The sequence below is a fragment of the Pelodiscus sinensis genome, chromosome 2 (genome assembly GCF_049634645.1).
Source record: "Pelodiscus sinensis isolate JC-2024 chromosome 2, ASM4963464v1, whole genome shotgun sequence".
Lineage (NCBI taxonomy): Eukaryota > Metazoa > Chordata > Testudines > Trionychidae > Pelodiscus > Pelodiscus sinensis.
Genome location: NC_134712.1, coordinates 239,093,761 through 239,107,333, shown reverse-complemented (window position 1 = coordinate 239,107,333; position 13,573 = coordinate 239,093,761). Strand labels below are relative to the sequence as shown.

The window sequence follows — 13,573 nt, the reverse complement described above, 5'->3', positions numbered from 1 at the left end:
GAGAACCAATCAATGGAAATCAGTTTTGAATTTTTGAGATTTCTTTTATGGTCTCATTAGTTTTCTTGCTAAAAATTGTCCTCTGAGAGCAGCAGATGTTACCTGCGTGACTGTGGCTAATGGATCTCCAAGTCACCATTTTGTTTCAGACCAATTCCACAAGCCAAATACACAGAGAAAGGCTGAAATTTAACTTCATTCAGAAGTTTAATTATTATGCATATGGTATGAATCGGGATATCGGATGGCTCGCACATTATCAACCAACCAAACAATGAAGCTGCTAATGGTTCTTGATGTCTGTGTAGAATCTGGTGTTGGTCATCTTCCTTGCCAAGTGCAAACTAATGGTTCTTATCAGCCTCTTGTAACTATTTAGTCTTTAAGGTACTACTAGACTATTTGTTGTTTTTTAAGTTTTTCCTGTTACAGACTAATTCGGCTATCCCTCTGAAGCTTATCTACTCACTGTCTTTTTTTTCTTCCTCACCTCCATTTTTTTCCTTCCCCCCACCCCACTCCTTCCCTTATTTATTCTTAGATCTGGACTTCCAACACTCCTGTCATCTGAAGAAGTGGGTGTTCCCCTGAAAGCTCATGATACCATTTACATGTTTTGTTAGTCTTTAAGGTGTTACTAGACTATGTGTTGTTTTTTAAGTTTTTCCTGTTATAGAGTAACTCAGCTAGCCCTCTGAAGTTTCTGAGTTTAGTTACATTTGAATTAATATCTATTCAATGTATGTACATTGATATATAAATTAGAGTAGGTACATTTTGTAAATAAATAAACAAGAATTATATCTACTTGAATGTTTTATTTATTTGGAATGAGGCATTTGTGCCTCAACATAAAACTATAGAGAAATAATTATTGACATGATAACACGGAATATTTGGTTTAACAAACTTTACCGTTTTATCAGCTCTGGCATCTTCTCCATGTCCTCCTTTACCTGTAGGACATGAACAGGGTATACTTGTAGTTATAAAAATACAGAACTTTGTTTTTAAAACACAGAACACTCAGGGGCAGCTCAACTTTTTTAATGATAGCTTTTTACTGTAGATTAAATATTAATATGTTCTAGTTGAAAGGATAAAGTTAAAAGTGTAGTTCAGTTTTGTTCCGTTAGCTGCATTTGCACAGCAAACAAATGCAATGTCAATAGGAATAGTAGAGTTAGAGTCAAAATAATAGTATATTATGCTAAATAATGCAATGATATTGCTTATTATTTTACCATTGTTTACCAATGCCTAAGAAAAAAACAATAAAATAATTCTATCTAGCAGCAGTATCATAATTATATTACATAAACAAACAGCAGCAACATATTCATTGTCCCACACTTTTTGGTTCATTAATGCTGATATGACTAGTTTACTGTGAAAGATCAAAAAAATCCATACATGATGCAGAGACTTTGGAAATTTACCTCATCCTACAATTAAATTATAGCCATACTTCGCAATCACATCACTGTCTGAAGTAAATGGTCCTTCTTACACAAAAAGAACTGCGTCTCAGTAATTTGTCCCAGAATGACTCAGAACAAACCCCCTAGGATTGTTTCATTTTAAACCAGACACAGTAGAGATTATAAAAAAAATAATAAATTTCTTAAATCCATATTAGTAGGAATTTGGGCTATACCTCTATTGTCAAGAGTTCTGTTCCAATCAATCAATCAATCAATCAATCGACCAACAAACAGAAACAAGAAAGTAACTTAAAAGTCAACATTTGCCACAAAATACCACACTGAGTGGTATCTGAGATACTGCAGCATTTCCTACCAAGAGGAGTAAGGAGAAATTGTAATTTATCATATTCTTCTATATAGTCAATGTAGAGTTTTTAATTGCAACCGCAGCTGGATGACTGACTACTGGACCATCAAGGATCTGTGCTCAAACACAAACAAGTAATTATAATATATCTCCTTGATTTCCTGATCAGCAAGGGGAAGAAGTTGCTTGTACAGGCAGTCCCCGGGTTACGTATAAGATAGGGACTGTAGGTTTGTTCTTAAGTTGAATCTGTATGTAAGTCGGAACTGGCGTCCAGATTCAGCCGCTGCTGAAACTGACCGCCAGTTCTGACTTACATACAGAATCAACTTAAGAACCCCAGGCGTCCCCAAGTCAGCTGCTGCTGAAACTGATCAGCAGCTGATTCCAGGAAGCCCGGGGCAGAGCAACTCTGCCTCGGGCTTCCTGTAGTCAGCGCTGGTCAGTTTCAGCAGAAGCTGACTTGGGGACGCCTGGGGCAGAGCAGCTGGGGTGCTGCTGGGTTGCTCCAGTAGCGCCGCTCCTCAGTACTACTGGACCAACCCAGCAGCACCCCATCTGCTCTGCCCCAGGCGTCCTGATTCAGCCGCTGCTGAAACTGACCAGCAGCGGCTGAATCAGGACCTGGGGCAGAGCAGCTGGGGTGCTGCCGGGTTGGTCCAGTAGTGCCCAGAGCGGTGCTTCAGGACCAATCGGCAGCGCCCCAGCTGCTCTGCCCCAGGGTCCAAAACAAAAGCCTGGTCTGCTGGGGGGGGGGCACACTAGCTGCGCCCCCCCTCCCCCCAGCAGACCAGGGACACGGGGAGCAGAGCCGCAGCGGCAGCGGGGTGCCGCGCCTCTGAGGCTTTGCTCTGGCAAAGCCTCAGAGGCGTGGGACCCCGCCGCAGCTGCAGCTTCAGTCCCGGTGCCTGTGGTCTGCTGGGGACCGTCCCCAGCAGACCACAGGCACCGGGACTGAAGCGGCAGCAGCGGCGGTTCCCCGCGCTTCTGAGGCTTTGCTCTGGCAAAGCCTCAGAAGCGCAGGAACCCGCCCGGTGCCCCTGGTCTGCTGGAGACGGTCTCCAGCAGACCAAGGGCACCGGAGCAGCTTACGAATGGGGCTTTCTCGCCCCGGAGCTCGCAGGTAGCAATCCGCCACCTTGACCTCCGGGGCGAGAAAGCCCCGTTCGTAAGTGCGGATCCACCGTAAGTCGGATCCGTGTAAGTCAGGGACTGCCTGTATATGTTTGCTTGTCTGAGAGTTTTGTCAGCATGCAATCATGGTACACAAAAGAATGATTACTTGTAAAGCACAGCACGGTACTTTTTTTTACCATTTATCTATTTAAAAACCAGATTCTTGGAATGAAAAGAATGCTTTTCATTATCATTTTGCTTAAACATCTCATTCTCAAGAATGAGAAATTAGGCCTAATAATGGACCAATTTACCTTTATCCTGTTTATGGAGCTTGAAGACCCAGCTCTGGCAAATAGTCAAATTTACTTTGAATACATGTCTGCATTGTAAAAAGTGAATTTGAAGAATAAAACCTTCCTGACCTCTGGCAAAAATACAAAAACTCTCTCTCCCTGTATTCCTTAAAAATCAGAGAGAGAGAGGGAGGAAGAGAGAGAGAGAGAACATACTACTGCAGTACAAATAAAGAGGGAAATAACTGTAAATTGCTTTTTGTCATGTTTACTTCTTTAGTCCTGTACCTTCTGTGTCAACATTGGCATCCATTAGTCCAGTCTTATAATCTGCTCCTGCTTGTGCATTCACTTCCTTCACTTTTGCTTTTGCTCTCACACCTTCAAACTTTCCAGCTCCACTTTGCTTTTCTTCTTCCACATCAACAACTTGAATGGCATCAGCAATAATATCTGCCATTTCGTTGAGCTCCAGTGGGCTAAGATTATCCACATTCACCTTGTGTTTCTTCAGGTCCTTCAATATATCCTGAATAAATGTTTCTAAGTAAAACAACAACATGAAGATTGATTTTATTTACATACAAAAAAGAAATATTGAGCAAATGCTATATGCTTACAATATTTTTAGGAAAACATAAAACTCCCTTTCCACTTATGGAAACAATGTAATAGCACACCCAAAGGCTGGATTTGATGAACCTCCCCCATCATAGGCTGATGGCAAATGACTGAATTGCCTAGGAGGTGCACTCTGTTTCAGAAAGTAATCTTTGAATTCAGTGCATGACCAAGTTATGACAGATGCTGAAGGATAGGAGTCAGTATGGCTTAGTTAGCTGCACTCATATCTCTAGGAAAAATTTGTTGCTGTTTTTCTTTGCACTAAGAATCATCACATTTTTTCCAGTGTAAGCAGATTCAACTTGACCTTAAGTGACTTAATAATAGCAATCAATTAAGATAACTACAATAAACTTCCGATAATCCGGCACCTTTAGGACCCAGGGGGTGCCGGATTATCAGATATGCCGGACTATCAGAAGGGCGGGGGCTATGAAGGGTCTGGAGTGGGGTGGGAGGGGATGCCACCCCAGACCCCTCATAGCCCCCCCTTATGATAGTCCGGCTCTGCCCCAGGCATCCCTGATTCAGCTGCTGCTAGAGTAGCTGGGGTGCTGCCGGGTTGGTCCCGCAGCGCCGAGGGGCAGCGCTACAGCACCAACCCAGCAGCACTTCAGCTGCTCTTGGGGACGCCTGGGACAGAGCAGCTGGGGTACTGCCTGGTTGGTCCCGTAGTGCTGCCCCTCGGGGCTGCAGGACCAACCCGGCAGCACCCCAGCTGCTTTTGGGGACCCCTGGGGCAGAGCAGCTGGAGTGCTACCCGGTTGGTCCCGCAGCGCCAAAGGATGGTGATGCAGGACCAACCGGGCAGGACCCCACCTGCTCTGCCCCAGGGGTCCCCGATTCAGCCGCTGCTGAAACAGATCAGCGGCTAATTCCAGGAAGCCCGGGGCAGAGCTGCTGTGCCCGGGGCTTCCTGGAATCAGCCGCTGATCTGTTTCAGCAGCGGCTGACTTGGGGACCCCTAGGGCAGAGCAGCTGGGGTTCTGCCAGATTGGTCCCGCAGCGCCGAGGGGCGGCGCTACAAGACCAACCCCGCAGCACCCCAGCTGCTCTGCCCCAGGCGTCGGGATTCAGCCTGCTGGTGAAACTGACGCTGCTGGTCAGTTTCAGCAGCGGCTGAATCCCTTCGCCTGGGGCAAAGTAGAGGGGGTGCTGCGGGGTTGGTCTTGTAGCGCCGCCCCTTGGCACTGCGGGACCAACCCGGCAGGACCCCGGGCTTCCTGGAATCAGCCGCTGATCTGTTTCAGCAGCGGCTGAATCGGGGACCTCTGGGGCAGAGCAGGTGGGGTCCTGCCAGGTTGGTCCCGCAGCTCCGTCCTTTGGTGCTGTGGGACCAACCCGGCAGCACTCCAGCTGCTCTGCCCCAGGGGTCCCCAAAAGCATCTGGGGTGCTGCCGGGTTGGTCCCGCAGCCCCGAGGGGCAGCGCTACGAGACCAACCCGGCAGCACCCCAGATGCTCTGCTCCTGGCTTCCCTGATTCAGCTGCTGGTCAGTTTCAGCAGCAGCTGAATGGGGGAAGCCTGTCCGGCTGCCCCAGCACTTCCGGGTTCTTGATGGTGCCGGACCATCAGGAGTCCCGGAGCATTGGATGCCGGACTAATGGAGTTTTACTGTAGTAAGGTATCTTGAAGATTATTTATTTGATTACATCCAAATAGCACAATCGTGATAACTACTATTACATGTAGGGAGTATTGTGTGTCATTGTCTACGACTGAGCTCTATCCATCATTCTGTGATTTAATTGTTGAACCACATTTTCTAATGTGAGTCTTGTCTTGTTAATAAGTGGTACTAGTATCACTATTGAGACAAGAGATAGCTGAGGATAAGGATTTTGGATAAACACACTTTATGGTGTAATTAATTAATTAATTAATGTGTGTGATATATGAAGTCCCTAAAACATTAAAATTTCAGGAATGGGTGTGGCAAATATCTTGTCCTTTAATCAAAAAGCTCTCATCCATCCAGAAGAGTTTTATACCATAACACAAAACTGACACATTTTCTAAACCACATGCAGTAAGAAGAAACAATACGTCTTGTCAAATGAGAATCCTACGTAAATGCTTCTTTGGCTTGTCAATCATTCATAGAATAGGGGGAAATATTTTTAACAGTTACACTGAGGAAAGCAAATGGAAGATGACATTTCAGGCAGCAGGAGATGGGGAGATGGATTGGATTTATTAGCTCTATAGTCACAAAGAAGGGCAAACACCATGCTTTAGGAAGTGTTACCACACAAAATTTCAAGGACAATGGAGATTACAGATGAATTAAATGAGAAGAGATACATTTGGACATCCAGAAAAATGAGATAATGAGCATTTATTTGACTGTCTACACAAACTTCACCCGAAGAAGAGCTCTGTGTAAATCTAACTATTTCACCAATAAAAGTTTAGCTAATGAACAATAATGCTTCATCCACCTTGTCTCACTAACTCACTATACAGTTTCCTTCTCTGTGTCTGTGTGTGTCTCTGTTTGCAAACAGGCATTTTTAGGTCTGTAGTGTCAGATAGGAAAAAAAACTACATGGAATCACTCATATCCAAAAAGGGTTATAAATTACTTTAAAAAGTTGTATTGAAAAGTACATTCTATGCCCCCTAACAAGATTAAAGCAGCCCATTGAGGTGGAACATGTATGTCTTGAACTAATCGAAGAACCTATACAGAAAGGTTCTACTTAATGTAAGTAAAGGTGGTAGAAATGGGACCTACAATTGAAGGATCCTGCATAATATTGTAGAGCTGTTAAAAATTTTTGGCATATACAGAGTTTATTACTGGCACCATTAGGAAATGAATACCTAACATTAGCCAAAACACAGCGATTAAATGAATGATTAGATGCCTTTTTTCAACTGGATATTTAAAAAAGAAGAAATTAATCTAGGTCTCTTTGCATGGACATGCAGAAACCAAAAAAGCTTTAGTCGAACTTAGCCAGGATGAGACCCAGAAGCTTACTGCTAGAATAAAATCTCAAAAGTTAGCTCAGAAGATCAAAGATTATGAAAACACACTGAGGAAATAGACAGTGAATTGCATAGATTTAATAATACTAGCAAATCATTGCAACTTCCATATATCAATTTAGGTATCATTTCTGTGTTGTAAATTGTTAATATAGCTGGATGAAAACAATCAGGAACAGTATCCAAAATAATGAAAAGGAAATAAATAAACAAAATAGGGAAGAATACTTTAAATATCCACTGCAACCCAACAACAAAAAGCTTTTTGGGTATATTGGTATATATGTACATGGCACATGACAGTACAAAAGAGTATGTTTGAAGCACTATATATGATTACATGCCATCAGAGAAACTATGAAGAAAAAAAAAACAATGGGACCCTTCTAGTGCTTTTTTTTAAACCATGAATTCACATGTACTTTCAGTACCAGCAAGATTTTGAAGGCTTTCATGAGAATTTTCTGCACCTTTCCTCAAACAGTAAAATTTACAAAAATGGTGTCAAATCTTTCTATTATGTAGATCACACTAAAATTTATTTCTGCCTTTGTAATACATGCATAAGTGCTTAATGTTCATTTTCAATACTCAAAAGAGTTAAAAGCCATCTCCATAGTATAATGAGAAAACTTGATTCAGTGACCTTGACCCCCTAGAGTCTAGACATTAAACTTTGTTGTACCAAGAAATTAGAGTTAGAGTAAAATTTTCAAAAGTGCCTCCAAAATCTAAGTCTCATTTTAAAAAAGGATGTAGACACTCATCCCAGTAGGCATACCTGGGAGGTCAACAAATGCCTTTGATGTCGACCGCGGACCGTCCAGACTACCGTGCTGAGCCGACAAACAACTGGTTGGCTCAGCGCGGCAGCCATTTAAATTTAAATGAAGCGGCAATTATTTAAATCACTGCTTCATTTTCCTATGCCAGGTAGTCTAATCTACATGCCTCTGTCACCAGAAGCATGTAGTCTAGACGTACCCTTAGAAGTTCAAGTCTCACTGAAAATAAACATGATTTGGGCTCCTAAGCACTGATAAAAGTGTGTAAAATTTATTTAATTATTCATTTAACTAAGATAAACAATGTAAGTCAGGTAGAGGACAATGGTAACATCATATAGTTTAATTTCTTTCTGTAAACAGGAGAAACATGGGGGTTCCAAGTTAAAATTGGCATTTGGCCCCAGGAGACATTAATCTCTGTCCAAGATTAGTTTCTTTTCTAGAGAGACGGTGACCAGTCATGACATTCAGAATCAGACCAAATTTTCCTCTAACTTTGAGAGCCCAGGTTTTGGTTCAGGTCACAGTTAATTAAAAATATTATAATGTAATAATATTGTATTTTATTAAACCACAATTTAATGTCATCACATCCGAACCACCTGCCAAACCAACAACTGAGTTACTGAACAACAAGCTGTCAACATAACCTTTTTGTTTCAATTTCATTTCACTTTTCACAAGCTTTCACTTTTATTTCTATTGCCTCAGCAAAGTCTTATTTCCCCAGTTCACTGCCATAGGTTCATAGCTGATAACAAAGCACAGTTTCAACCACAAAATGGAAATAAGGGTGAGAGAATTCACACAAGAGAATATGAATTGGCACAGGCCCTGCTCCAGATTCCACTAACAGTCTCTCTACTGGTCCTTCTTGTTCATTTAATAAACCAGAATAAGAGAAGATTCCTGCCTCCCTGTGAGGTTGCTACTCCTGATCTAGCCAATATCATCAAAAAGAACAACTCCTGAAAAACAGAATAATTTCAGTGTTGAGTTCCAACTAAACAAAACCTAGGTATTACAGCATTGTATGCGTCCATTACTGAACAATCATAGTCCTGTTAAAAGACCAGCAGAGTTGCAGAGCTGAGCCAGTGCTGAGGAATTTGAGGAATGGGATATGTTCCCATACCCTGAGGAGGCCAGAAGGAGCACCAGCATAAGTCTGTCCAGAGGATCAATGCAAGTTGGTGAAATTGAGTTGCTTTGTAAAGAAGTCTGGGGAGAAAATTTGTGTATGTACCTGGGAGATACAAATATGCTGATAAATGAGTGTTTTGTTTATTTTAAATTTGGGCATTTTCCCCACTTTTGGTGGCACACAACCATTCTAGTATATCATTTGCAGCTGAGAAGACGAGGAGTCTCTCTGAAATATAAGGGGAGTTTCTAGACATGTGTTGGTTCCTGTATTTTTTAACATCTTTTGGGAATTTCCATGGGGATTTCCTAAAACAAGGAAAAAGTGTTAAAGGTTATTATAATACAACAAGTAGTGTGTGTGTATGTGTGTGCATGTGTGAGCGCATGTGTGAAAACTTCTGAGTATCCACATCCCTCTTCCTCTCTCCAATATGAGATAGAATCAGAAGTGCTGAACTGTCTCTCATCCCTGCTAATGCTGTGGAATTCTAACGGACCAGCATCTTGACAAACACTAAGCCTTAGGTTTTCATATATTTATTATAATACTAATTTTGTCAATGAATCCAGGTGAATTAAAAGATGGTAGCTGCAGAGTATATTACACAAACTAGGCTTTGCACACTGTTTTACATAGCTCCTAACAGCCCTGGTTTGCCCAGTATCTCAATGCAATGGCAGCTGGAGGCAGCAGGAATATTGCTGAGCTCATGAAACATCCATCACTTCTCTCAGATGCTCAGAAACCCAATAGCTGCTATTATCCAATAGCTTTCAGTCCCACCATCCTGAAAGCCCTCTATCAGACTCAGTAAGAAAATCTGAGATGCACCTGGCTGGTGACCATAACATGGGTTGGTTTGGGTATTTTTAAAAAATGTTTTAGATCTTTAAACATGAACACTTGCTTTTTATTAATTAAAATCCCTGTGAATGCTTCTTTTTGTCCTAGGCAAGGGAGCCTGAAAATGCAGTGTTCAGAAAGTCAGAAATGAACTTGTCCAGATTTGGTCATCACAAAGCAGAGTTAAATTACACATCGGACTTGTGCAGTTGGCAGGTTGGTTACTTTAAAAGTTGGACTTTCTCTACAAACTCAGTGCCCACTCAGATCACATCACCCCCTAGCACACGTTGTCTTTCAAATCTGTTTATGAGGGGTTCAAAAGCATGCCCAGAGTGTCTCCCTTCTACTCTGTGAACCTCCTCTTGTTTCCCACCAACTCTTGGGGTACGTCTAAACTACATGGCTTCATCGACGGAGCCATTTAGATTAGTGTACTCGAAAAAGGTAAATGAAGCGGTGATTTAAATAATTGCCACTTCATTTAAATCAAAATGGCCGCTGCACTGTGCCAATCAGCTGTTTGTCGGCACAGTGCGGCAGTCTAGACAGGGATCTGCTGACCCCAGAACCCTTCATCGGCAGATCCTGTAAGCCTTGGAGGCCATTTTGATTTCAATGAAGCGGCGATTATTTAAATCGCCGCTTCATTTACCTTTGTCGTCCTGCCTAATTTACATGGCTCCGTCGATGGAGCCATGTAGTCTAGACACACCCTTACTGATCATCTGCTCAAGCCATTCTCTGTTGTTCTGCCAGTCACCTACTCTTTCTTCCCCTCTGTTGAATCATGTGACTAGAGCGGGGTGCCTCTTCTGTGCTCTATTCAGTATGTGAGCACTTCTGTGGTTGGCACTTTGACTTTCTATGTCAGGAAAAACAGGGAATGCTGTTCCTTTGACTGACTGAAGAAGAATGGGCTGACAGTTTGTATGTGTACAGAAAGCCCACATAATCAGCTACATTAGAAGAATAGTATGAGCATGGAGAGATGGGAAGAGTCAGAGAAGGAAAGGGAAAGCCAAAGGAAGAAACAAAATCTCTCCACAGATGTACAACTATTGCCATCCAGGGCAGTGCAAATCTTCCCCATGGATTCCTGGACATAAAGATCAGAAGAGACCATTGTGATCATCTAGTCTGACCTTCTGCACACTGCAAGTCACAAAATCTCACCGCCTCCTGATACAGACCCCTAATCTCTGGCTGAGTTACTGAAGTCCTCAAATCATGATTTAAAGAATTCAAGTTACAGAGAATTCACAGTTTACACTTGTTAAAACCTGAAAGTGACCCATGCTGCAGAGGGAGGTGAATCCCCCTCTCCCTCCTCACACACATGCAGTTTTTGCCAATCTGAACAGGAGGAAAATTCCTTTCTTACCCCAAATACGGTGATCAGTTCAATCCTGAGAACTGGACAAACCCACCAAGCAGATATTTGCAAATGAATTGTATGTAGTTACTCAGAGCCATCCCCATCTAATATTCCTTATCCAGCAGTTGGGGATTTTTACTACTGGCAGTCACCAATGGGCTACATGCCATTGTTGGTAAATCCATCATACCATCCTCTTCATAAAACTATTAAGGTCATGGCTGAAGCCATTTAACCCCCCCCCCCCCACCCACACACACACACACACACACACACCTACCTCTCCTTGGAACGCTGTTCCAGAACTTCACTCCTCTGGTGATTAGAAACCTTCACCTAATTTTGAGCCTAAACTTGTTCTTAGTGAGTTTATAGCCATTTTCTCTTGTGTCCACATTGGCACTTAACTAAAATAATTCCTCTCCCCCCCCCCCCTTATATTTATTTCTCTGATGTATTCACAGAGAATAATCATATCAATCTTCTTTTGGTTAGGCTAAACCTCTAGCTAGAATTTTGTAATTTTGGTAGAGGCACGAAAACTGCTCACATTGGCAGATTCAGTTCTCATCCATCATAATTTCTGTCACCATTTCTACTTGATACTATGAATAGATTGATGCATTACCTCACAGGTACCTTAAAGGACTTAGTAAACAACTCAAACAAGCAAAAAGCAAAAGAAGCCCCCAGCAATACTATTGATATTTCAGGACATTGAATAAGTTTATATAACAGCATATGTAAAAGTAAGCTAGCAAAACACTCTGTGACTGCAGGATTAATTATGCATGTGAAAGTCAAAGAAGCACAACCCAATGAATTGTGAAACATGTTATTCAGTGTAAGTGTTAAGTATTTTGTTGCCTGTTGACTCCTGCTAGGAAAGGTGAATGGAACAGTTGGAGGACAGTGAAACCAGCATGGGCCTAGTTTTCTTTGAGTGTAGCAGCAAAACTGTGCAACCTGTTGCAAAATCCTACAGTGCCATCTGGATTACATTTACATTACAGTTTGTTCCCTGAAACCTATAATCTCCAGGACCCATACTGAGAATGCTTTCACTTTGGACTTCCTTTGGATTGCAGACATTGTCTCCCTTCAAACAAAAAGCCAAAGTTTCAGCAATTTTGTGTTTTAAAAGAAAGCAAAGAAGAAAATACTTTGTTAGCACTGCAAAATATGGAAGGGACTCATGAAAGTCCTTTTTATGTATGATCAGATGGGGATTAGCTGGAATTAAGAGAGCAAGATCAACTGTAAGGCATCAAATGCACATGCACAGCAGAGTGTGAGAGATTGATTCAGGCACCCTGAAATGCAGCAGTAACATCAGTACTTGGTTTAGTTCAGACAAATATTCAAGTGAAACACTACTTTCCAAACTCTCCTCACCCCAAGCACCCCTTAAATATGTCATAAGATCCCATGACATGTTACACTAGGTCATTAAGTGATATGGATATAAATAAAACAAATTCATTAAAATTTGCTCATGGATATTTAGCAAATTTGGCAAATAATTGTTTGCATGACAGTTCAGCCAATTCTAGCTATAACTCTCATCCTCCTTCCAGAAAACACCATCCTAGCCACCATGTATGTAGAGGCTCTCTACACAAACATCCCACATGCAGATGGAGTACAAGCTGTCAGGAACAGTATTCCTGATGATGCCACAGCACAACTGGTGGCTGAACTCTGTGAATTTATCCTCACACACAACTATTTCAGATTTGGTGACAACATATACCTCCAGACCAGTGGCACTGCTATGGGCACCCGCATGGCCCCACAATACGCCAACATTTTTATGGCTGACCTGGAACAACGCTTCCTCAGCTCTCGTCCACTTACACCCCTTTTCTACCTACGCTACATCGATGACATCTTCATCATCTGGACCCATGGGAAGGAGACTCTGGAAGAATTTCACCATGATTTCAACAGCTTCCACCCCACCATCAACCTCAGCATGGACCAATCGACACGGGAGGTCCATTTCCTGGACACCACGATACAAATAAGTGACGGTCATATCAATACCACCTTATACCGAAAACCTACCGACCGCTATACTTACCTGCATGCCTCCAGTTTCCACCCCGGACACACCACACGATCCATTGTTTACAGCCAAGCACTGAGGTACAACCGCATATGCTCCAACCCCTCAGACAGAGACCTACACCTACAAGATCTTCAACAAGCATTCTGTAAACTGCAATACCCACACGAGGAAGTGAGGAGACAGATTGACAGAGCCAGACGTGTACCCAGAAGCCTCCTGCTATGGGACAAGCCCAAGAAAGAAACCAACAGAACACCACTGGCCATCACCTACAGTCCCCAGCTAAAACCTCTCCAACGCATCATTAGTGATCTTCAACCCATCCTGGACAATGATCCCTCGCTTTCACAGGCCTTGGGAGGTAGGCCGGTCCTTGCCCACAGACAACCCGCCAACCTGAAGCATATTCTCACCAGCAACTACACACCGCACCATAATAACTCGAACTCAGGAACCAATCCTTGCAACAAACCTCGGTGCCAACTCTGCCCACATATATACACCAGCAACACCATCACAGGA

The 13,573-nt window shown here is 42.7% G+C and overlaps 1 protein-coding gene across 1 annotated transcript in view; it reads right to left on the bottom strand.

Moving 5' to 3' along the window:
* Positions 1-13,573, bottom strand: part of PTPRN2 (protein tyrosine phosphatase receptor type N2) — a 938,219-nt gene that overhangs the window by 577,333 nt on the left and 347,313 nt on the right. Inside the window, exons 7-8 of the mRNA XM_075922745.1 lie at positions 3,495-3,749; positions 916-956 (exon numbers count right to left, since the gene is read on the bottom strand). Of these exons, the coding sequence (XP_075778860.1) occupies positions 916-956; positions 3,495-3,749 (296 nt within the window). The remainder of the gene's footprint in view (positions 1-915; positions 957-3,494; positions 3,750-13,573) is intronic.